Source organism: Eptatretus burgeri, chromosome 2 (genome assembly GCF_056783735.1).
Source record: "Eptatretus burgeri isolate ZD-2024b chromosome 2, Ebu_testis_v1, whole genome shotgun sequence".
Classification (NCBI taxonomy): Eukaryota; Metazoa; Chordata; class Myxini; order Myxiniformes; family Myxinidae; genus Eptatretus; species Eptatretus burgeri.
In genome coordinates this window covers 139,796,254-139,822,916 of record NC_140962.1, presented here as the reverse complement: position 1 = coordinate 139,822,916, position 26,663 = coordinate 139,796,254, and the positions used below count along the sequence as shown (strand labels likewise).

At 46.0% G+C, this 26,663-nt stretch overlaps 1 protein-coding gene across 1 annotated transcript in view; it reads left to right on the top strand.

Annotated features, from left to right (window-relative positions):
• Positions 1–26,215, top strand: part of LOC147033326 (putative sperm motility kinase W) — a 40,494-nt gene extending 14,279 nt beyond the window's left edge. The window contains exons 2-8 of the mRNA XM_085851407.1: positions 13,275–13,361; positions 15,594–15,632; positions 15,970–16,018; positions 19,067–19,132; positions 20,444–20,514; positions 20,653–20,709; positions 25,913–26,215. Coding sequence (XP_085707533.1) covers positions 13,275–13,361; positions 15,594–15,632; positions 15,970–16,018; positions 19,067–19,132; positions 20,444–20,514; positions 20,653–20,709; positions 25,913–26,215 — 672 coding nt within the window. The remainder of the gene's footprint in view (positions 1–13,274; positions 13,362–15,593; positions 15,633–15,969; positions 16,019–19,066; positions 19,133–20,443; positions 20,515–20,652; positions 20,710–25,912) is intronic.
• Positions 26,216–26,663: the final 448 nt, after the last annotated feature.

Here is a 26,663-nt window from a genome sequence, read left to right as displayed (position 1 = left end):
GATCTGTGACCTGCTACAGGTACCATGTAAACCTGTACTAACCTGTTCCATGGTCGGGTTGTCGGCGACTAAACCGTCTCCCCCACCAGGTTTTCTGGTGAGGAGAGTGTTTGGATATGGACACCCAGCAGGATTAAAAACAAAACCTGTCAAAGGGCGGAGGAGTTCCTTGTGAGCCAACCGCCATCCATATCTAGTGCCAAACTGTGTCTGCGGACGTCCTCCTGCAGTTGGGTTACTTTTTTATTAGGAGGTTGGTGGCAGGATTTGCACTCCAGCCACTGTAAAACCCTTCATTCCGCAAAACACACAAACGCTAAAAAAATCTGAAAACCCACTCCGTGGGAGTACCTCCTGTGCAGCTTCCCTTCGCAGGGCAGATCACCGGATGACGGGATTGGGGCAAAGCCTTCGAGACCCCCAATCTTTGATGATAGGAGGGAAACCACGGGGTAACCTCCTTGGGTCAGATTGCGGGAGAGTGTGTCGGAGTGGTGCTGAGGTGTCGTCCACCAGACAGCAGTCTCCTTGGGTTAACCTGTGGCGGTCCCTTCGGGTGGGTGCCTGGAATGTCCTATCCCTAAGAGAGGATGATCACCTGTCTCTGTTATCATCTGAGCTCAAGCGTTTCGACATCGGTACTGCAGCACTCTCTGAGGTTCGGAGACCGGATTGCGGCGAGATAATGGTGGGTGGTTACACCTACTATTGGTCTGGTCGCTCTGATGGTTACCATACTCAAGGAGTTGCTGGAACTGTGTCCAATAAGCTGACCCCAATGATAATTGAGACAACACCGGTCAACGAGCGTATTATGAGACTAAGGATTCGTCACTCCTTCAGGGTCATTTCCCTGGTCGCTGTCTATGCTCCGACTGAGGCGAGTGACCTCACTGTGAAGGACACATTCTACGCCACGCTCGAGTCTGTGGTTGATCAGTGCCCCAGACGAGATACACTTCCAGTCTTGGGGGATTTCAATGCATCGACTGGAACTGATAGGGATGGTTATGAGATGTGTGTTGGTCCCCATGGGTCAGGAACTATGAATCAGAAGAGCACTAAGTTCCTTGACTTTGCAAGAAGTCATGGACTTAGGGTGGCCGGTTCATGGTTTCAGCGCCCACAAGCTCATCGCTGGACTTGGTATTCCAACGCTGGTGGTATGGCAAAGGAGATTGACCATGTCCTCGTTGACGGTCGCTGGAGGATGATCCAGAACGGCAGGGTCTACCGGAGTGCTCAGTTCCTCAATACTGACCACCAGCTTGTTGTAGCAACTCTAAAGCTGCACCTTAAATCCTGGAGAATGGTACCATCCCAGCCTAGGCTGGATGTTGGCAAGCTCAAGGATGAGAGAGTAGCTGAGGAGTTTGCGAATGGGCTGAGTGGACATTCTGGGTGCTTTGGGGGGTCCTGAAGAGTTATGGATTACCTTCAAGACCACCGTCCTTGATGTTGCCAGTGGATGTCTTGGAACTCACCACAGGTCAAAGAAGAATTTTGTGTCTCAAGTGACACTGAATACCATTGACCAGAGTCGCAGGGCCAGGCTGAATGGCAGAGCTGAACTGTTCAGGGAGCTGAGGCATAAAACTGTACGTGCACTGAGGGTGGACAAGGAGGCCTATGTGCGAGGAATCTGTGAGGGGGTAGAGCATCACCTGTGGACAGGTGATTCTCGTCCCGCTTTCAGGGGAATTCACGCATTGCATTCATCCAAGCCCATCCCTCGGAGCACTGCAGTTCGAGCAGAGAGTGGTAGGCTCTCAACAGAGGAGTCTGAAGTGAAGGCCAGCTGGGCCGGTTACTTTGAGCGGTTGTACCAGGCTGATCCACCAGCTGTCGAGTTGGACGTCAATGGTGTTACAATCCCTATTGCTGACCCTCCAATCAATTGTGGTCCACCTTCGCTTGTGGAAACACGGGCTGTGGTGAACCCGTTGAAACGGGGTAAAGCTCCAGGGATCTTTGGCATCCATGCTGAACTTCTCAAGGCTGGTGGAAATGCTGCACTAATGTCGTTGCATGCAGTTTTGTGTTCTGCCTGGAACACAGGCATCATCCCAACTGATTGGAAGAGGGGCCTTGTTGTCCCTCTCTGGAAAGGGAAGGGTGATCGCCAAGACTGCAACAACGACCGAGGGGTGACGCAGCTCTCAGTGCCGGGCAAGGTCTTTGCCCGGATAATTCTTGATAGGGTTCGCCACCATCTGCTTGAGCACCAGAGTCCAGAGCAGTCAGGCTTTACACCAAAGAGGTCAACGATTGACCGTATCCTTGCTCTTCATGTCCTCGCCGAACGCAGACGAGAGTTTCGGCAGGGGCTCCTTGCAGCCTATGTTGATCTCTGTAAAGTGTTCGATTCAGTGAATCGGGATGCCATCTGGAGGATTCTTGGTCTTCGTGGGGTGCCACCAAAACTGATCGATCTGATGTCTGAACTCTACTCTGGTACTGAGAGTGCTGTGAAGTGTGGTGGTACCATCTCTGACTTCTTTCCATTTGTTACTGGAGTTCGTCAGGGGTGTGTACTGGCCCCCACACTTTTTAGCACTTGTATGGACTGGATTTTAGGGAGGATGTCAGAAAGGTCAAGCTGCGGTGCATCGTTTGGGAATGTCAAGATCTCGGACATTGATTTCGCAGATGATGCAGTCATCTTTGCGGAGACTTTAGATATCCTTTTGGGGGCCCACGAGGTGCTGAATGAGGAGTCGGAGCCGCTGGGATTACGGGTTTCTTGGGTCAAAACTAAGATCCAGGCTTTCAATGACATCTTGGATGCTGCTGTCCTGTCTGTGCCTGTTTGTGGTGAGGATGTTGAGGTCGTGGAGAGATTCACTTACCTTGGCAGTGATATTCATATCTCTGCTGGCTGTGAGTCAGAGGTCAATAGATGTCTGGGTCGGACCTGGGGAGTCATGGATTCACTGGATCAGGGGTGTGGCGCTGCCGGTATCTGTGCGGGAGGACGAAAGTCCGAGTCTTCAGGTCCTTGGTGCTTCCAGTCTTGCTCTATGGATGCGAGACTTGGACTCTGACCAAGGATCTGAGATGGAGACTTAATTCCTTTGGTACCAGGTCTCTTCACAGAAGCCTTGACTATCGCTGGTCAGATTTTGTGTCCAACGAGCGGTTGCTGAGAGAGACTCGGATGAGATTTGTTTCCTGCATGGTCCGTGAGCGTCAATTGCAGCTGTATGGACATGTGGCTCGTTTTCCTGATGCTGATCCTGCTCACAAGATTCTCTCAGCGAGGGAGTCTCGTGAGTGGAGGAGGCCAATGGGCCGACCACGTTCCTCGTGGTTGCAGCAGGTTGACCAGCATCTCAAGGAGATGGGGATGGGCCTGGCGTCTGCCTGGGGGAAGGCCAGAAGGAGGCCCCTGGAGTACCGGCGGAAAGTGGACGCAGCGACGCGCTGTTCTGGCACATGTTCCCATACCTGACCTTTAAATAGTAACATGAACTTTTCGAAACTTTAAAGCAAATGTCCAAATATATTTAAAAGTTCATGATAGACGCTCTCAAAAGGCACCGTCTATGTGAGGATGTGTACATGTGCTCAGTATTTAAGGAGAGCTGGATCTTGTGTATACAAGAGCCGAGAGATTAAGGTTTTGTCTTCACAAGAAGAAGAAGAACAATAACAAGAAGAAGAACAACAACAACGCTGAGCTCTCTCTGAGCAGCGTTCGCTCCGCGAGACGCCGCTAAAAAGTGACGCTGGTTGCTGAACAAAACAAGCAACAACGAATACAATAATAGTGAAATGAAAGAAAACAGGCTTACCTTTACCTCACGATAATACAGTTCTTGTCAGCTTTCGTCGAGATTATGTCACCAACAAACCCGGCGACATAATACGAGTAAGCGTCCATACTCGTGAAGGATTTCAGGCTGGCTTGAGTGTAAGGACTCGGCATTTCAACAAGGGAAACATAGATGTCAGGGAAAACGATTTGAGGCCAAAATTTCCTTTCTGTTGTCCATTTATCCTTTGAAATAATATAAGGATCTTCACTAAGACCACACAGCTTCAGTTTTTCGCAGTACCTCTTCTTAGAAATATCATTTAATCCATTGAAATAGCCCAGAAGTTCACGTGACACGTGCCTGGAAGCCATGATTCTTTTCCACTCAATACGGCGGAGCTTTACCTTCCGCTGTGACGTCACTCGATTAGTGTATCGGGTCAATAAGAACCCTCTGTTTCCCCCATTGTTGACGTGGCCCACACTGAGAAACTGTTACATTTTTCGTCCTCCTTGTGGTGAATTGAAGGACGTGACGCGTGATCACATGTCGCGCGACGCGCACACGGGATAGATAAAGCCAAGTCTTCGCACGGACGGGGTGATTGGCCCAGGGGCATTGTCATTTACGGCGGCGGTTCACTTGGTGCTCGTTGAATGGTGATAATTGAGAGTATATCGGACTCCGTGCTTATGCTGATTTGTTTTGCGGTGATTAATTGCACATGTATACTTGCTGCTTATGTACTCCTAGCTGCACCTGTATCCCCTGATGTGCCCGTAGAAGCGGCTTCAATCAAATGGAATAAAGCCGACACTCTGAAGGTTCTTCTCTCGCTTTCATTTCAATTTATTCCATTTAATTTTCTCGGCTCTCTCAACCAACGATGGACAAGATCTACAAACCAGAGAGGTTCGACGCTGACCCAAACGCGACTGACTCGGAAATGAAATGGTCGCATTGGTTCCGTTCCTTCTCACACTATCTGACCATCATCGAAGAGGGAGCCGACAAATTGGCCGCCCTTGTGAATCATGTCTCGCCCAGTGTATTCAGGCTCTTCTCGGAGTGCGACACCTACGATGCAGCGATTGACGAGCTGCGGGCGCTCTACGTGAAGCGCAAGAACGAAGTGTACATACGACATCTTCTCAACACACGCAAGCAAGCAGCCGGGGAGACCATCGATCAGTTCCTGCAAGCTCTGAGGCAGTTGGGAAAAGACTGCAGTTTCCGGGCCGTAACCGCCGAGGAACACCGAGATGAAGCGACCAGAGAAGCGTTCATCCAAGGGCTCAGGTCAGCCCACATACGGCAACGCTTACTGGAGAAAGCGCAACCCACTCTTGAAAAGGAAGCCGACTAGGCTCGACCAATGGATATGGCTCAGCAGCAATCTGAGTCATATGGGACACCGATGCTGCTAATGAACGCCGCTACGGTGGAAACTCAAGGAACCCCACAGGGCACCCCTGACACAGAGGATGGAGAAAAACCCGAGGAATCGGATACCCAGACCTCGTCAAACTCCTCAGCAACTACTTCGGTTGGTAAATGCTTCTTTTGTGGGTACAAAAGACACCTCCGCAACCAATGCCCCGCCAGAGATGCCACATGCATGAATTGTGACAAGAAAGTGCATTATGCCAAGGTATGTAAATCTACTCTAAGGAGAAATAAACCCACTTCTGCGGCTCTCTACTCACAAAAGAAACTAACTGCAGCCTCACCGGGGAATCACCAAGGCTATCATCAACGTACGAATTAACGGGCATATGGCTGAAGCTCTGATTGATACCGGTAGCTCTGAGAGTTTCGTCAACAGCTCACTAGCGAAGGGCAGGAAATGGAAGATCCACCTGACAGACAATACGGTATGCATGGCCTCCACATCACTACAGTCCCGCGTACGAGGGTACTGCAATGTTGAATTGGACGTAAAAGGGTACACGCATCGGGATGTAAGGGTACTGGTGCTTCGTGATTTGTGCGCAGACGTAATTCTGGGTCATAATGTCCTCAAGCAGCACACGAGCGTCGAAATACCCTTTGGAGGAAGCAAACCTCGTCTAATTTTAAATGCTCTGACCACCGCAGAGGTAACGTCCCCCCTGCTGTTTGCTAACTTGTCGCCGGACTGTAAACTGATAGCGATCAAATCGCGACGATATACCACCGCTGATATGAACTTCATCACTTCAGAGACCAAGCGATTACTGGAAGAAGGAATTATAGAACCGAGCGATTCGCCATGGCGCGCGCGGGTGTTGGTCACCACCAACCAGAACCATAAGAAACGAATGGTTGTTGATTACTCTCAAACGGTCAATCGTTTCACCCAACTCGATGCATACCCTTTGCCGCGCATAGACGAGATGGTCGAACGCGTGGCCAATTATAAAATATTCAGCACCATCGATTTGCGAAGCGCCTATCATCAAATTCCCATCCGAGAGGAAGACAAACCTTACACCGCGTTCCAGGCAGGTAGACGCCTCTACCAATTCAGTAGGATTCCGTTCGGTGTCACGAATGGAGTAGCTTGCTTCCAACGAGTTATGGACGACATCATCTCGGATGAAAACCTCAAAGACACTTTTGTTTACGTGGACAATGTCACGGTGTGCGGTAAGGATCGGGGGGAACATGATATGAATCTGGACAGATTCTTGAGCATTGCTAGAAAATATAATCTGACCCTCAACTACGAGAAATGCGTATTCTCGGCAAGGTCAATTGACCTTCTCGGCTACACAATAGCCGACGGCACGATTAAGCCCGATCCTGAACGATTGTGCCCACTTCGTGAGCTACCCCCACCTCAGGACCTGCAGACAATGCGCCGGGTGATAGGCATGTTCGCTTACTACGCGAGATGGATCTCCCAATACTCCGAGAAAATACATCCCCTAGTGCATTGCAAAAACTTCCCACCAGATGCCGCTGTTGTAAAAGCTTTCCACAGCCTCAAAGATGATATCGGTAATTCCGTGGTATTATCGATCGATAGCTCGGTGCCCTTCGTGGTGGAAACGGATGCTTCTGATCACGCAATAGCTGCTACGCTCAATCAGTCTGGGCGACCCGTCGCGTTCTTCTCGAGAACTCTCTCTGGAAGTGAGCAGAGACACTCAGCAATAGAGAAGGAAGCGTATGCTATTGTCGAAGCCCTACGTAAATGGAGACACTATTTACTGGGAAACCACTTCACGCTCGTCACGGACCAGCGATCCGTTGCATTCATGTTTGATGGGAAAAATAACGGGAAAATTAAGAATGAAAAAATTATGAGATGGCGGATAGACCTAGCTTGCTATAGTTACGACATTGTTTACCGGCCCGGGAGGGAAAACCCTGCTGCAGATACCTTCTCTCGGGTCTACTGTTCGGCGACAATCAGTCGGGCTTTGCAAGACCTACATGTGTCTCTTTGCCACCCAGGGGTAACCAGAATGGCACATTTCGTGCGCAGACAAAACCTTCCCTATTCTATCGAAGATATTAAACAAATGAATGCTTCATGCCCTGTTTGTGCTGAACTAAAACCCAGATTCTATGGCGCGGCATCTGGCAGGTTGATCAAGGCCACTTCTCCCTTCGAGAGACTAAATATCGACTTCAAAGGGCCCCTGCCGACCGAGACAGACAACAGATACATATTCACTGTTGTTGATGAATACTCAAGGTTCCCTTTCGCATTTCCATGCTCGGATATGACCTCGGGCACTGTCGTGAGATGTCTCTCTGACCTCTTCGCTATGTTTGGGAAACCTTCGTACATACATTCAGACAGAGGGCCGTGTTTCATGTCGGCCGGGCTAAAACAGTTCCTATTAGAGCACGGCATAGCAACTAGTCGAACGACGGGTTACAACCCACAGGGTAATGGGCAGGTGGAACGATATAATGGAGTTATTTGGAAAGCCGTAACTCTGGCGTTGAAATCGAGAGGACTGGGCCCCGAGCGGTGGGAGGTTACCCTTCTCGACGCTCTGAATTCCATACGCTCTTTGCTCTGCACGTCCACCAATGCAACTCCTCACGAACGAATGTTTACTCACCAGCGACGTTATGTTGACGGCCAAACGGTGCCCAACTGGCTAACCCATCCCGGAACAGTGTTCATGAAACGCCCGGTACGACAAAGCAAGTATGAACCCATGGTGGAGGGGGTCTTACTCATCGATACTAATCCAGAGTATGCTCATGTCAGACTCCCGGATGGCAGGGAGACCACTGTGTCGGTTCGCCATTTGGCTCCCTCAGGTACTCCTCCCGCAGGTACACCACCATCTGGCACTCCTCCCTCTGACATCCCCTCCCCAGGTGTTCCCCCCCCCAGGAACTCCACCCGGGAACGGTGGCGAAGGAGCTGCCGCGTTCCACCCGAGAGCGATCGAGGAGTCATCCCCGGCACGAGTCGAGGCTCACCAAGAGGATCGGAAGCCTCCCTCAAGTGAAACCGCCATTTACTCCCGGAGAGGTCGACGGATAAAACCCCCTCGCCGACTCGATCTGTAAAGGGGATTATCGGCATCCTCGATGCTCATGCTCCTATATGCTCATTATATCATATATCGATGCTCATTACCATCCTCCTACAACTCAAAATAATCCTCACTGCTTGGCATGTATGCTTCTGTAGTTTAAATAGTTCGCGCTGCTTGAAATGTATACTCCTATAGCGCTGAAGTAATCATGGTGTGTTAGTTGAGCCTCTAGTTACATTTTAAAGACGGGGAGAATGTGGTGAATTGAAGGACGTGACGCGTGATCACATGTCGCGCGGCTCGTGCACGGGATAGATAAAGCCAAGATTCCGCACGGACGGGGTGATTGTCCCAGGGGCATTGTCATTTACGGCGGCGGTTCACTTGGTGCTCGTTGAATGGTGAGAATTGAGAGTATATCGGACTCCGTGCTTATACTGATTTATTTTGCTTATACTGATCGGACTCCGTGCTTATACTGATCGGACTCCGTGCTTATACTGATATACCCTGATGTCCCAGGTCAAAAAACCAGTAAAGACCAGTAGCTTACTGGTCAACTGGTACCAGTTGAAAACCAGTAGCCAACTGGTACCAGTAAAGCCAGTTGGTTTCTTACTGGTTTTAATATGGAAATTGGAATAGAGTGATATATTACCAGTTGAAATACATGTATTTAACTAACTGGTATCAACTGGGACCAGTACATTGTAACTGGTATCAACTGGGACCAGTACATTGTAACTGTTATCAACTGGGACCAGTACATTGCAACTGGTATCAACTGGAACCAGTAAGACTTTAACTGGTACAAATATGAGCTACTGGTTTTTTCAACTGGGAAATTGGAATTCTGACTGAATTTAACTGGTACCAGTTGAAACCAATAGAGACCAGTTAAAGACCAATTAGAACCAATAGAGACCAGTTGAAAATGTGTACTGGTTTTAACTGGTTTTTCGACCTGGGGTGATTAGTTGCACATGTATACATTGCTGCTTATGTACTCCTAGCTGCACCTGTATCCCCTGATGTGCCCGTAGAAGCGGCTTCAATCAAATGGAATAAAGCCGACACTCTGAAGGTTCTTCTCTCGCTTTCATTTCACTCCCTCCTCCTTTCTCCTTCGGTCTCGATTGACAACCTTCTTCACCCCCAGACTCCAAAGGCCCCAACTGACTTAACGTTGAACTTATCATGAGGCCTTCCCCTCCTTCTTTCAATAAACTAACTCAACTTCCCGCTAAAACTGTGATGAACCTTAAAAAAATAAAAATAATACGTACAGTTCCACAGCCCCTGACACAAATCTCGATAACAAAACATATAAAACGTTTGAGCTCGTCACCCAGTCGTCCACGTGCGTCGAATAATTACAGGTTCCGGGCCCGAGGGTGGTTCCCCTCCCCCCCCCACCCCTTGTCGCCCCTGCACGTGTGTGTGTGGACAATCGTGTGGTCGCAGTGACCAGATCAATCAATGTCTGAAGACACAGACCAGTCCATTGAAACTGTGACACCACGTTTGTTGAAATATAAATAATGAGGTAAAAGTGAACTGATGGTTCGACGCTGAGGTAAAAACGGGCAGAACTTCCCTTCCAGGTCCGTTGTTAATTCGTCAATTATTTTTAAAAAGTAAAAATACTTATTAAACACTCAGCGACCCTGGGTTGTGATCACTGGGGCAGCGGTGTGTTCATGTGAGGCCTTTTGTTTCCATGGTAACCAGGAACGTTACATTATTTTAATATACAAGATGTACATTATAAATAACTCGCAGTGCACCCGACAAACGGACAATCTTGTTCCGAGCAAGCAACATGTTCTTCTGACACGTACTTTTATTTGGGCGGTGTATAGGAAGCTAACAGCTGCCTCAATCGCTCCCGAAGACAATAAAATAAATAACCTGGGTTACGTGAACGAAGTAAAAACACACCTGGGGCTGAAAATTCAAAACACCTCATAGCACCCCCCCACCCCCCCCCCCAACAACTCTGAACAGACTATGGTCTCCATGGATGGATGGGATTGTTCAGTAACTCGTGTCCCTTTCAGTTGACAAAGTTCCAGGTTCCACCTCCGTCACATCAAAATTAACAATAAAAAAGGCAAATAAAATGTTTCTTACAATGGAAACATGATTTTTACTCTCCCAGCACGTCACCAACGTGGTGAGGAGATGCTCACAGCACACCCGAGATCATCGAAAGTCCCAAAGATTCCGGAGACCTTCAGAGGGCCCCGAACCACACGCCGAGTGGCTTCACACTCACATCATCTGGGAGAGGACATTCCCATTCACTTGATATCTGAACGTCCATTTCAAACAATCTTGGATCTGTCACTGCAACTGCTCCCCTCCATCTTCCAACAGGACATTGGAGCTCAGCTCAAGGGTGAAGGTCGATTAGTTCCTTTGGATAAAATCCTTTGATAAAGTGTGGAACAAGGGTGTGCTGTACAAGGTTCAGTCGTGTGCTCTATCTGGAGTGATGTATTCAATCATTTCGTCTTTCCTTACAAATCACAAGACAAAGGTGGAACTTGAGGGTCAATGTTCGGTGACTTGTTCCATCAATTGTGGTGATGTTCCACAACTCTCTGTCCTTGGTCCCACTCTGTTCCTTGTTTGTATCAATGATCTTCCTGATAATGTTCTCTCTCAGCCAGCTCGCCATGTCTGTTCACCACTCCTCACTTTACTGTACATCTTCTGATTCACCCAACACTCCTGGTGATGATGGAGAGTTTCACTGGACAATGATTGAGAGAATGTGTTCAAGTGGAGACATGACTGCCTGGTAATCCTCAACACAAATAAAACCACAAAGAGCAATCAGATTGCACACCCTCGTCACAACGTGTTTTGTGTGGTGTTTGTGTTCTGGTGTGTTACGTCATTAATAAGTGACGTAATAAGAACTGTTACTTTGTCACTGCTGGCAGTGATTACCGGGAACCAAGACGTCCCGCTTTGATGGGACACGTGACCCTGTCAGGTCAGGTCAGGTATGGGAGCATGTGCCAGAACAGCGCGTCGCTGCGTCCACTTTCCGCCGGTACTCCAGGGGCCTCCGTCTGGCCATCCCCCAGGCAGATGCCAGGCCCATCCCCATCTCCTTGAGATGATGGTCAACCTGTTGCAACCACTGTCGGCCCACTGGCTTCCTCCACTCATGAGACTCCCTCGCTGAGAGAATCTGGTGAGCAGGATCAGAGTCAGGAAAATGAGCCACATGTCCATACAGCCGCAACTGACGCTCACGGACCATGCAGGTAACAAATCTCATCCGAGTCTCTCACAGCAACCGCTCATTGGACACAAAATCTGACCAGCAATAGCCAAGGATTCTCCGAAGAGACCTGGTACCAAAGGAATTAAGTCTCCATCTCAGATCCTTGGTCAGAGTCCAAGTCTCGCACCCATAGAGCAAGACTGGAAGTACCAAGGACCTGAAGACTCGGACTTTCGTCCTCCCGCACAGGTACCGGCAGCGCCACACCCCATGATCCAGTGAATCCATGACTCCCCAGGCCCGACCCAGACGTCTATTGACCTCTGACTCGCAGCCAGCAGAGACATGAATATCACTGCCAAGGTAAGTGAATCTCTCCACGACCTCAACATCCTCACGACAAACAGACACAGACAGGACAGCAGCATCCAAGATGTCACCGAAAGCCTGGATCTTAGTTTTGACCCAAGAAACCCGTAATCCCAACGGCTCCGACTCCTCATTCAGCACCTCGAGGGCCCCCAAGAGGATGTCTAAAGTCTCTGCAAAGATGACTGCATCATCTGCAAAGTCAAGGTCCGAGATCTTGACATTCCCAAATGATGCACCGCAACTTGATCTCTCCGACATCCTCCCTAAAATCCAGTCCATACAAGTGCTGAAAAGTGTGGGGGCAAGTACACATCCCTGACGAACTCCAGTAACAACTGGAAATAAGTCAGAGATGGTACCACCACACTTCACAGCACTCTCAGTACCAGAGTAGAGTTCAGACATCAGATCGATCAGTTTTGGTGGCACCCCACGAAGACCAAGAATCCTCCAGAGGACATCCCGATTCACCCTGTCCCATGACGTTTGTTAATTATTATTATTCATGATTCAACTCAATTGTGAATGGAATTGAAATAGATTAAAATTAAATCAAGTGGAAGATCAAATCGGTTCATTGTTCCATTGGAGGAATCAGAAGGAACCAAAACAAGAACAAATCCAAGATGAAGTGATCAGGAGGAACCTGGATGGGATTCACATTTCAGCTGCTCCTCCTCGACCCTCAAACCCATCCAGGTGGAGCCAAGTGAACCTTCTTGTTCTCATGGAAAATGTTCTTCTGGACTTTCTGACTTGGTTCCTCCTGTCCGAGTGTTTGGAGAAACACTCTGTTTACCATCTCTACCCACCCATACACTCTGTTTACCATCTCTACCCACCCACACACTCTGTTTACCATCTCTACCCACCCAAACACTCTGTTTACCATCTCTACCCACCCACACACTCTGTTTACCATCTCTACCCACCCAAACACTCTGTTTACCATCTCTACCCACCCATACACTCTGTTTACCATCTCTACCCACCCATACACTCTGTTTACCGTCTCTACCCACCCATACACTCTGTTTACCATCTCTACCCACCCAAACACTCTGTTTACCATCTCTACCCACCCATACACTCTGTTTACCATCTCTACCCACCCATACACTCTGTTTACCGTCTCTACCCACCCATACACTCTGTTTACCATCTCTACCCACCCATACACTCTGTTTACCATCTCTACCCACCCATACACTCTGTTTACCATCTCTACCCACCCATACACTCTGTTTACCATCTCTACCCACCCATACACTCTGTTTACCATCTCTACCCACCCATACACTCGGTGGGTAGAGATGGTATAAATATTATACCACTTGGTGGTATAATAATTGTTTCCTTCCCTGTTATAGAAAGTCCTCTCGGAGTGGAATGAGGTTTCGATGTTTCCTGCAGGTTCCAAACCTGGAAATTATCGAAAAAGTTGGCGAAGGATCCTTTGGGACGGTGTATAAAGCAACACACCTGGAATCTGGGACTCAGGTAAGAATGTGAGCGGTTTGTTCGGTTTCACTCATTCATTCGTTCCTCGGTGAAATTCATTCGTTCCTCGGTGTAATTAATTCCTTCCTTGGTGTAATTCATTCGAAGGACTGACTGGACATGAGGTCGAGATACAAGGAATCGTCAACCAACCAATGTCTCTCAGAGTGTCGACGTTTATTGGTGTAAATTCACATGCAAAGATCAAATGAACAGAACAAACATTGAATTGTAAATATTCGGATATTTATTGATGAAACATATTTACAAATGATCACGTGTTGTAATTTTGTTGAGTTTTGATTGTCCAAGATATCTTTCAATCAGTCAATCTACGTCACAATGGAATGAACAAAGCTGGACAACCACGGTGTGTTCAGTTCCCAAGCAGCTTTCTTGCGCTTGCCAAGCCTGCCGTTCCATACCGACGGTTTTGAGTGGAGTGCTTTCTTGAGTGCTTCAAGTTCCGTCCACAGAATGAGAAAATCATGTTTGGTTTAATAAATAAATACGGCTCCACTTAACACTTAATCGTTTTTTTCTTGAATAAATATCTTGAAACGGATATTTTAACGTTTTTTTATGTATTTTTATTCTAATTGGCCCTGCTCCCCAAAAAACGATGATGTGATGACGTCATACATGATCCGCCACGTCATCTCGAGGATACTTTTGCTGCGGGACCGACATTTACATGCGGCGTTCATATGCTCTGAACTGTGAAAAAGCACTGAGAAGGGCAGCACGATGTATTGTTGTTGGTTGGAGCAAAACTACCAAAGATGGTGTGAGGATCCGTGTTTGACCAAAAGATTCAACTGAAAGAAGAATTTGAACATCGAGGTGAAACTGAGCAGAGGAACTTGGCATGACCAGACTGGTTGAAGTGGAATTTGCAGCACCCAGTTTGAAGATGATACGTTCCACTCCGTCCTGTATTCCCAGTTTGGGAAGAGTAAATTGAAGACATTGAAAGCCGACACGATCCCCACGAAGATTAGAGATAATCCTCATCCGATGGAAAATAACAAAATGGACAGAACAGCGGGGGAAAGGGGCCATTCAAAAATTACAGAGCGCATGGGGAGAGGGGGGAGCACGTCCAAGTGTTAAGGAGTGATACAGGGGGTGTGGGGGTGTATGTCCAAGTGTTACCAAGTGGGAGGGTGTTGGGGTGTATGGCCAAGTGTTACGGAGTGGGAGGGTGTTTGGGGTGTAGGTCCAACTGATATGGAGTGGGAGGCTGTTCAGGGTGTATGTGCAAGTGTTTCGGAGATGCACTGCACATCCTGACACGATAAAAAATATTTTGAAATTTTTTTTCCAGCGATTCTTCACCATTGACAGATGGGACCAAAAATGATATATAGCAAAATATGTCAAAACGTTGCGAAGGGATTGTGACAAAACTTGGTGAATGAGTTGGTTGGGTGACGAGAAGAAGCCGATTCGATTTTGATTCATGACCGGATCCAAACCTGTCCTATCAGTAGGATACAACACGTGAACTGTTCAGCCTGGCAGAGGTATGCGCTCCACCGGGTGTAAGTTCTGGTTATCCTGGAACGGCCTCCGTATCGAGATTATATGAAGAAAGAATGCTCCAGGCAGCTTTCCATCTCTCAGAGGTTTAAATAACTTTTAACTTTATTTTAAAACCCTCCAAGTGTGACGGTAAAAATCGTGCTTTCTTCACACACAACCACCGTTCCACCAGACTAGGAGGAGCCAACCTCTACGCTCCTCCCAGCAGAGATGAGCAACACATGAGCAGAGTGTAAATGTGCATGAAGCAAAACATGAATATGCATGAGGAAAAACATGAGCGGAGCATAAATGTGCATTTTTCATCCAAACTTCGTGACATTACACTGGTTACCACAATCATTACAGAGAAGTGTTTCATTAACATTCCACGACACTCGACTCAACATTCCACGAAAGCAGATTCCGAATAGATGGTTGCATGAAAGATTTCAACAATTAGAGCATGTTTGAGTGTGCAAGGGTAAACTTCTTATTGATGGAACACAAAGTCATGGAAACTGAACACCATCAATGAAACAAAGTAAGGATTATATCATCTGATCCAATTCATCGTAACATACGGTGGACATTCACAATCATTGTATATCAATAGAGACCAACATTGTGCTCGTTTCCTGCTTTATCATGTTTTGTTGTCAGGTTATAACATGAGATTGTTCCATATGTTCGCTGTTCCTTCCCCAGGTTGCTGTGAAGTGCATGGAGAGAAATAATTGGAAAATGGTGAGTTTATGGGAATGTGGTGAATGTCGGACCATTTACATGGAACCCCACCGGCCATTGGGACTATACAGGCTGTTTGTGACGTTTAAACCCACACGTAATCATGTGAGAATGTACAGAGGTAACGGAAACGGCAGCAAAATGGTGGATGTTTCCGGGTCTCTGCCATGAAAGATCATCAGTTTCGATATTTGGGATTCCTGTTCCCCGAGGCTCATCAGCACCTCCTTCTGTAAATTTTTAACTGGTTCACTAACTTTATACGAGATAAATTAAATTATTGAAAAAATGATTGCATATTATTGACGAGTTTAATCCATTTGTTTTTGTTTTTCAGCTCTCTGATGAAGGGAGAATGTTACTGCAGGTTGATCATCCAAACATTGGTGAGTGTGTGCATTGCACCCTTTCCTTGAGCTTTTACATCAATTTTGGTGATGGCTCTGACTCTGGCAGTTTGTTCTCATTGTTTCTTAACACAGCACAGGTATTGCTGAGTTGTCGAGACTGGAAACCCTATGAATGACAGAGCAAATGTTCACACAGTTTGAGGAACCATTGACTGACAATCTATAATAATAAATGTCAGTGTGTGTCCGTAAGTTCGTCTACCCGTCTCCTCCATAAATTCAAAACCATGAAACCTCGTGGCCCCAAACTTTGCATGCACACGAAGGGATCTTGGTGGGAGTACATTAATGAAAATTGGGTGTTTGGGTTAATTTAAACACCCCTTTTGAAGATAATTTATGGGGTAAATACTAAGTATCACAACAAAAAAAAAACAAAATAAGCCTTACAAAAATAGTGGTGCGCCATCTTGGTGAGCCCTCTGTCAGCTCACAAGAGTCTGAAGCCACCATATTTTTTGTCCTGCTCAACAACGCCTCGACTTGGAATAGGCTGCAACAATTTGTTAACGGAAAGTTTTTTTTTCACTTTCCTCACTCACATTACATTGAATGCCTGATCATCAAACCTACAAATCAATGGATACATGGTAATGCTTGTGAACACCCAGAGATGCAAGTGTTCATGGCTTTATTTAATTAATGCACATGTTTTAAACTCAAGAATCTCTTAATCCCAGCCGAATTTCAAAATTTAGACTTCTTTATTGATTTCAACAGCAGTTTTGATATGCTAAAAAAGTGTTCGCTTGTCCAATTCGGACATTGCTTGACATTCCAGTCGTCTCCGGATGCATAGTGATGACAACACTGATCGGCAATCGCTTGCAAAGCCATTTCTCATCAACCGTTTCGCTGGAGTGCTTGCTTGAGTGCTTAAGCCACTTGGCGAGCACTCTGTAATACTCGCACGGTCACTGAATATATCGATCAACTTGAACACAGTTGAGGGCTCATTCGTCTGCGTTTTGGCCGGGCATTGTCTCCGGCGGTGAGTCGGGTGGTGATTCATTCGCTGAAAATGTGAAATTTTATTTTTCACCACATTTCCCCGATTTGTACCATCTTCTTTCATTACAGGACGCTTCACTTCAGCAGAGATAAATACCTATAAAAACACTGTTTTGTTTTTAAAAGTTTCTTCAACTGTTTCGTTGCATTTCTTGCTTCAGTGGTTTTGGCATTTGGTGAGCGCTCTTCAAGCTTTGATGGTGATCTGTCGGCTCGGTTCTGTTTGGGGACATTTCCGGAGGGAGGAAGCCAAAATAAATGACATGATTACATCATCTCACCATTTGAAAGACTTTCTCCCTGATCAGGGGTCAGCTTTTTTTGTTGGGCTCCAATCATGGTACCCTTTTTTGTGGCAATGTTTTTTTACGGCCAGATGCCCTTCCTGATGCCAACCCTTGAGTCGACTTCGACTCTGTGGGGATAATTACCAGTATACTGCTGCTCATTTTGCCGACCTTTGGAAGGATGACAGGCTGAGTCAACCTCCCTGATGCGAATTCAGCAGCCAGCGGGGCTCGAACTCAGGACCCCAAGGATCCCAAGCCACCACCTTCACCACTGAGCCACTCTTGGCTCATAAATAAATGAGATGATTTGAATGAGTAAAAAATGTTTTTACTTATTGAACAAAGCAGTGAATTGCCACATCACAGCAGGATAGCTGAGAGATACGTACGCTCTCGCTCCAAGCTGTCTCGCCTGGGTTCAAATCACAGGTCAGTTAATTCATCAATGTGTGTGCCGTCTCTCGGATGGACGTTAAACTGGATGACACATCTCCCGGAATCCCCTCCTATCCCCCTCCCCACCTTTCTCTCCCCTTTCCCTCTCACTCCCCCTTTTCATCTCTTTCCCCTCTCCCTCTCTCACCCCTCTTTCTGTCTCTCTTACCCTTCCCTGACTCTCAACCTTCTCTACTTTCACCCCTCTCCCTGCTCCCCTACCTCCTCCTCATCTGTTAAGGAGACTGTTAAGGACTGCCGGTTTAGTTTTCAATTAAAAACGGCACAAACACCATGTATCGTGCAAAAATCAGAATAGGACTGAGCCGATCGGAGGGGTGCAAAGGTCGTTGCATGTGTGAGCATGCATGCATACAGACAGGCCTTTCACAGGTAGAGAGCATGGATTTTCAATGCTCCCACCTGGTTTTATATAAACTTGGTGGTTAAAAAGAAGATGTTGCTGTTTGGGCACATTTTATCACCCTTCGCTTCTCTTCCCCTCATGTTGTGTTCTCTTCCCTGCCCCCATGACACCTTCCCTTCCCCTCACCCTGCCTTTCTTCCCTTCTCTTCACGCTTCCTTCCCATCACATTGCCTTCCCTTCCCCAACCCTCACGCTTACCTGGTTCCAAACCCCCTCCCCTCTCCACCCTCCCTTACCCTTACATCTCCCGGTGGATTCTGCGTGCTGTGCGAATGTGCTGTTTTATCGTACCCCATGTCGTTCAATTCTGGACTACCCCCTCCCCCCCTTCTCCACAAGTCCCACGATCAAATGCATTTTGAGAACTCCTCCCCTTACGCATATCTCCTCCCAAACCCCCTCCCCACTTCCTCCCCTCCTCTCTTCCCCATCCTGTCCCTCCCCCTCCCCCAGCCCCGGAGTGTATTGTGATGTTTGGTGAGGCGTCCCTCCCCCAGCCCCCTTTCTCGCTCTCCCTCCCCTTCCTTTCCTTACTTTCCCCTCCCTAAACCCAGCTTCCTCCCTTCCCTTTCCCTCCCCACCCCTCCTCTCTCACCTCTCCCTCCTATCTCTCTCTCCCTCCTCCCTCCCCTTTTCCCCGTCTCTCCTCTCCCTCTCTCTCTTTCCCTCCCTCCTCCATCCCCTCTCTCCCATCTCTCCTTACCCTCTCCCACTTAATCTCCCCCTCAGCAACGTGATGGGTTGTATTTTCTGGTATTAAATAAACGACACCAAGGGTAACATGGATCAACTAAGTCTTGTGTTCTGATGACCCGTTTCAACATTGTTTTCATTTGTTCCATCCCGCTGTCCCTGTGCAGTGAAAGTGTTTCGTTTTCAAGTTTTGAGTGACTGCGCAGCCTTAACAATGGAGTTTGTTGATGGCGGTAAGGCTTTTTCAATCCTCCTTCTGTTATGTGGTGATGTTTGTGTTCATTATCTCACATTTGAACATCGTAATCAATTTAAAATCTGTAATAATTTCCCCGTGCACACAAAATGTGAAAAGCGGGGTTAAGCATTTGGTCCATGTCCGTCCATCTGTCTGCCTCATCAGTTTATGATCATCATTTATGACGGAGGAACAACTCATTTGAATTGAATGTTTTATTTTGAACACGAATCTGAACATCAATGTGAAGACAAGTCTGTCGTTTTGTTTCACGTTGGCTCTGAATTTGTTCCGATCACACATGTGGAGAGAGGAGTGAGATGATCTTTTTTACTCTGCCGTCCTGCCTGGCACTCAAACAAAATTGAAAATCATTCCAAACAGTAAACTTAGTGTTTTTAAGGACATGATGAAGGACACAAACAAAAGGTCGCAAACTGATATAACATGTCAGAGAGGATGATGTAATCGATACTCGGTAAAATGGTGGTGTAATCCAGAATTAATCATTTTATCCACCTTTAAACCTCTCTGAACCTTTATTGGAATTGAATTGTATATTTGAACGCTGTAGAATGCAAATTGTCTTCATAATACTTCCAAGAACCTGCTCTATAAACATGATACATAGCATGAGGGCACGGCATGTGAGAGGTGCAGTATCGGGGGTGAAGAAGAGACCGTCACACGGCTGTGTCCGAAGCCGATTGATGCTGCATTCTATGGTGATCAATGAAGCCTCCATCTTCTAAACTGTGACTCAATGTCGTCTTATTTCAGTGTTTAAGTGTGATGTGTAAGACTGCTTCAGGAGTGTTAAACTTGCAGATTTTTAAACGATCTTTCAAATCATTATTTTGTTAAAATTGAAGAATACACTTGAACACTTCATGGAATATCATGTTCTGTTAACTCACTCGTTTTAGTGAGTTATTTCTGAACAATTGTATCTAAAGTTCACGATATAAGTTTTTGGATGACGTAAAGAAACGAGAATGGCACTCTGTAGTGGACATACCGACGCCAGGCTGAACCGTTAACAATTTGTATCCCAATGATCGGCCGGATCCACATCCGGAACTAAACCAAAATTGAATCGGCTTGTTCTTGTCACCTCCCCAATTCATCCACCAAGTCTTGTCCAAATTCGTCCGTAACTTGTTGAGATATCGTTCGATGTCTATGTTATTTCTATCCTTATTATATCATTCAATGGTGAAGAATCACTTAATATATTATCACTTCACTTGTATATGCCTTGTATTTATTTGTTTCTGTGAAGTCTCATGATGAGTTTTGTTTGCAGAAACGCTCCATGATTTCGTCTCTCGAAATGACCCTCTGTCTGAACAATTTGCTTGGCCGATAATGTACCAGGTGAGTGAATCGTGTTCACAAGTGTGATGCACATGTCCGGTTTGAAATGTTGTATTGAACAGGAAACAAAATAATTGTGAATGAGTTTGATCTTTCATTTCAAAAGGAATCTCATCACGTGCTTTTGATCTTTTCCAGACTGTTTCTGCACTTGCACACATCCATGATCAGAACATTGTGCATTCTGACATAAAGGTAAGAATCCAGACACCGGGATGTTTTTTTTTCCTGGTTCATTTCATGATTGTATTTTCATCACATAATTCGCAGATTTTTTTTCTCAAATCTCTCATTCCGACACACACAGAAATTTACAAAACTGGAGTTCATATGTTGAACATTCAGACGTTACTTTTAACAACTGGAACATCTGGAAGTTCACCATTCATCAATGTCACCTGAACATTGAAATTTCATTTTCATTAATCTTTGCAGATTGAGTGGAACATTTTCACTCGTAATATAAATCTCGTATTTCGTGGTGCTGCGTTTCAACAGGAATTCATTAAATAAACTCCAATATTCTTTGGGGCTGGAAGGATGCCCTCGAGATACCGACATTTAGCCTCTGAGTAATCTCGCCTGGGTTTGAATTCTGACCCAGGTATAAACTCTCATCGCGGTGTTTCACAAGCATGGTGATTCATCAATGTACAGGCTATCCCTCAGATGCACGTTAAACTGGGGGTCCCGTCTGCTGCCATTAGTTGGTGGTCGTTAAAGATCCTATGGTGTCCTTCAGGGAGAGTGGGCGATTCCTTGAGGAATATTGTGCATTGTTCATCCACCCAGATCCACTTCTGCAAGTCTGACCAATTCTGAGTGTTCATCACATGTTGATCGATCATTTCAAAATTCGAGTTTTGATTCGATGGATTTTATGACTTGAAGTATTCAGGGGACCAGGAATGAAACTTCCTGTAGTAATGTTATTTGGAAGTGAAAATGATCATATTTCACATTAAAATTCACCAATTCTCTGAATGTATTTTGATATTTGTCGATAAAAACATGTGGAGGCGTCTGCTTTCCTCTCCACGATAGCCTTAGTTCTTTTATAACTCGGTTTACGCAGTTCTTCAGCAAAAATGTAGGGTCGGTAGGTCGAAATATAAATATAATTTCAATTTTTAGAAATTATATATTTTTATGATTTTTTTCGGATGATCCATGGAAAAGATAAGGGGAGGTGTGGGGGGGGGATAAATATAAATCCCGGACCAGGAGGATATAAGAAAACATTGAAGATGGAAAACCATTCACATGCAGGATGCCATTGTTCACTGTATCATCTGATGTGAGAAACAATAAAGAAGGATTAAAACTTGTTTTTACAAGAAAAGTCTGGCATGATTTTCTTTTGGGAACCTGTTGGATCATCAAATGAATGGAAACAATGCTGAGAAAATTACTGTCCAAGTCGTAGATGTGTGCGTGCACACCAGTGCATTGTGCTGGATATGATTTTAAAAAGGTGTCTACTCGGAGTCAACACGCTCAAAACGGTCAATCAGAGCCATAACCAGCTTAATTTTCAGTGGGCATCTGATTGTACCATCTCCCCATCCCCATGAGCACATCAAAGGTGGATTTCTGGTCCGTTGAAGGCTGAATATCAGCATCTCGCAGGGAAACTTTGACATACTTGGAACCGAAATCTTTCAATACGAAGAGCGGTGGACAACGTTCGATGGAAACAAAATCGGCACGATCGAGAGTAGCATGCGAATCATCCCTGCTGCTGCACTGAATTGATGCAATCGTTTGGCCAGAATATTCGTCGTCAAGATGTTGCGTGATTAAATCACCAATACAGTCACTCGAATTTATACCACTGACATACTTCTTAACAACTCATGGTTCGCAGACTTCATCTCCTGTCGCAGTTACAGTGTGGCCCTAAATGGAGTTCTTTCATCCCCTCTTCCTGTCCAGGCTGGAGTTCCTCAAGGTAGCGTTCTGGGCCCTGTTCTTTTTCTGGTTTTCATCAATGATCTCTCCGACTCTCTGGAAAATCCTCGATAACTGTTTGCTGATGACTCCACCCTCTGCCGTACCATCGGTCATCCCTCAGACCAGCAAGCAGCAGCTTCTTCGCTCACTGCAGATCTGGATAAAATCACAAACTGGTTCAACACATGCAACATGTCTTTCAATCCGGACAAATCTCACACTCTCACTATGTCTCTTCGAAAGGACCGTTTAGAAAATTCCCCCATCCACTTTCTCAACAATCCACTGGACAAAGTCCTTTCTTTCAAGCTTCTGGGTCTCACTATCTGCCTTGACCTTTCCTGGGAAAGCCACATTTCAAACCTCGCCTCCAAAGCCAGTCGCTGACTGGGAATCCTCCGTCATGCAAAGTCCTTCCTCGGCCCACCTGAGCTCCTGACCACTTACAAAGCTTTTGTCTGGAGCCTGATGGAGTACTGCTCTCCACTCTGGGCTGGTGCTCCTGCCTCCCACCTTTCTCGGCTTCACGCTCTAGAAACCAAGGCATTTTGGATCATTGGCATCACTCGTGATGAGGTTCAGTCTTTGGGCCTCTCACTCATTCACCGCAGGTTGGTCGGTGGTCTTTCTGTCTTCTACCGTCTCCTCTCCAGCCTCGCCCCCTCTCTGTGATTTGTCCCCACCACAGTTCCACAGGGCGCTCAAGGTCCGCCAACAACCCCCTTCTGGTAAAACTACCAAAATCACTAATCACTGCTCACCTTCACTCTTTCATTCCTCTTTTTTCCCACCTTTGGAATAAACTTCCTCACTCTATTCTTTCCCATTCTTCACTCCAGGCCTTCAAAACAGCTGTTCACCACCACCTCTTATCATCCCCCATCCAAATCCTCGATCTTTTCTACCCCCAATAATCCACCCAAGCCCACCTCCTTCAAATTCCCTGCTTTCCTTCCTGAAAGTCCCAGTAATGTCCATCTTCTATTCCCCACATTCCCCGTCCCATCCCTCTCCGTTCCACAGACCTCCTAATGTCTCTGTTCCCCACTGTTTTGTCCTTCCCGATCCCTCCTCTCTTGTCTCATGTCCCCCATGATGTGTGTTATGTGTTAACTATCACACGAGCCTCGACAAGGTAAAGAAAAAAAAAACAACAAACAATCACTTACACCCCAGAAACAACAGTCAATCTGAACGACGCTGGCCATGGCTCAGATGCCATGACCGAAGACGGTCAGATAAAAGACCTGCCCACAGGCGATCACTTCGTCGAACCACATGGAACCCCTCATCAAAACGTTGTTGGACATTGGGATGTTGAGTTTTGAGGTTGGACATCTGCTGTAGATACACCCTCGCAGATTTGGCATGCAGGTTGTGGCCCGAGGCTGAAAGGTAAGGCAGCATTTCCTGGATGGCCTGTTGATGTAGTGCCCAGTTCCCAGTGCGATCTGCCCAGATGTATTTGCGTAGAATGTCTAGCATGTCCATATACTGAACGCAGAGCGCTGAAGTTCTAGAAGATATCTTTGCAGACTCGGCATGCCTCCAAAGGTGGTCTTTGATTCGTTTCAAGACGTCAGACTTGCATACTTCTTCCACAGACTGGGGTTGGCAGAATTGTGCCGAGGGTTTTGTGCCACTTCAGATATCAATAGCTCCAGCTCCTGAAAAGATGTTACGTGTCATTAGGTGCAACTGCCAGGCTGAATGTAGCACCATGAGATGCACATGCAAGAAGCGCAACATCGAGTGCACTCCAGCTTGTGGAAGCTGCAGGGGCTCTGGCTGCACAAACACTCCATGTGTCAATGATGAGGAAGACGACGACATTGTCGAGTTCTAACTTTAATACGCTTGATTTTTCTCAACATGCAAAGTAAGTTTATAATGGATGTAGTTTCTGAGTTTAATGCAAATTTTCATTTTCATTTCGAAACCTTCGTCCGGCAAATGTGATTGCCCTGAGTGGGATTGTGAATTTTGTCATGTTTCAATGATTTACATAATTATATTGTATTGCCATAGACTTGATTTCATCTTGTGTCTTCAACATTTCTTTTTTTTTTTTGGTCCAGGAGCCAAAATCAGTGTCAGGTAATTTTTTTTTTTTGTGACAAAAATTGACATTTTTTGACAAAAAAGCTATAATGTTTTATTTTACCCTCAATACATTTCACTTTTTAAGAATTATTCTTGTATATCAATACACTGAACAGAACAAGAAACAATTAGAATGCAGAAAAACAAATATTTACAGATTAAAATATCAATCTTTACAATTTTCTCAATTTCCCCGAAGCCGGGTGGCGGCGATATTGGATTTCCATGATTTCAGGATTTTCCCCCCGGAGGATCCCAGAGGACTTTTTTTTCTGTCACCGAGGACATATCCAGGAATCAAAATCTGTTGAGTTTACTTTTGTTGCAATTTGTGGGAGGTCATCCGACATTTTGACTGTCCCATATGTACATTAAAATTTATGAGTGTCATTTTAAACCTTGCAGCTGCAGGTGAGATACCCTGTAAATCCACCTTCTTCTTTCATATACAGCACAAGGCTGCAGGGTAGCATCATGACTGAGGACATGGCTGTGCAACTGATTGAATCCCTCCCCTCTGTAGGTTGGGGCAGGAATTTGTAATTTGTTCAGGGTGCAGCGATAGCTCAACTACACTTTGTGAAGGACACCGTGGGTCTTTGTGTTCACCAATGAAGTCCGACAGATGAGATTGATGTTTAATGACAGTCCGAAGTACGGCACACATATTGATGAATCATTCTGCCAGTGAAACACTGGGATGACATTTGAAAGCTGGGTCAGAATTCAAACCCAGGCTCCGCAACGTAGAGGCAAGTGCGTACCTCTAGGCCATCCTGTCAGCTTGAAAATCCAACTGTGGGTGATATCTACTTTTGTCCTTCATCAGATAGATCTTGAGCTCAAACAAGTTTCAGAATGGTGAAATTCTTTTTTTAAAGTGTCATGTTTACAGCACTTTGGACAATAATCTGTGCAAATTTATTCAATTTAAGAACTGACAACAGAGCTCAGAGGTAACAATACATCCAATTGATCTGATATCCAGGCAGCTTTGATCACGGTCTGAAGTAGATCCACGTTCACACAATCAACCCAATTCTCTGCCAGAAGTGTTACATCACCGAGGTGCTGTGACATCAGAGGAGAACTCAACCAAGCTGCACCATCTGCCAACTCTTACTTATAGATGTGAAAGATGCCACACAACCTTTTGAAAAGTGTTGGAGAAATTCCAATTATCTGTCATGGTTTTGGCCGGCTTTAGCAATACCCAGTGACAGAGAATCTCTGGGTTATGTCTGTTTGTAGTTTGTTATGTCGTCATCTTTGTGCCATGATTTTTACAAATTGATATTATACCACTTTAACAAAGCCATCTCTGTTTTTATCCTCTCTCCAGCCCGAAAACCTGCTTTATAGCCCACAAGGGGTACTGAAAGTGGCTGACTTCGGTCTTGCCAGGTGTTTTGTCCCGGGTGAGCGGCTTAAAGGAAAAGTTGGGACAATATCGTTTGTGGCTCCAGAAATCCTGAGAGGGGGAGAATATGAAGGTCCTCCAGTTGACGTTTGGGCAAGTGGAATCATGCTGCACTCCTTGTTCACGAAAAAATATCCCTTTTCTAACACAGAATTACTGGTGAGCATTTCTACATTTCCTCTCATCATCATTTTTATCATTACCATCATAAATGTTGCAACTTAAATTTTTTTGTTTTGTTGCTTCTGACCTCTCCCCTTCTCTCATCCTCAAAAATCCTCTGAAACATCTCCCCTCTCTCACCTCCCTTGATTTATTTTTCACTTGTCCATCCAAACCCCTTTCTTCCATTCATTAATTTTTATTTTCTTGAATTGGACATCTCTGCATTCCCTTCCCCTCCCTTTCCCCCTCTCCTTTATTTGCAAAAATAGCTTCTGTTCATTTTCCAGAAACATTTTTCTGACATTGACATTGATTGGAAATGTAAATGATCCCCAACACCCTCTAATGGTGGTTCAAAATATAAAGATGATACAGAAGCCACAACCACGCTGGCTGTACACCGCAACTCCCCACCTCCTAAATGTCACCGACCCATTTCCTTCCTCCTTTATGTTGTTACGGACAAGGGTCAGAAAACTTTGAAAGCCCAACGTGTCCATCAAAAGAC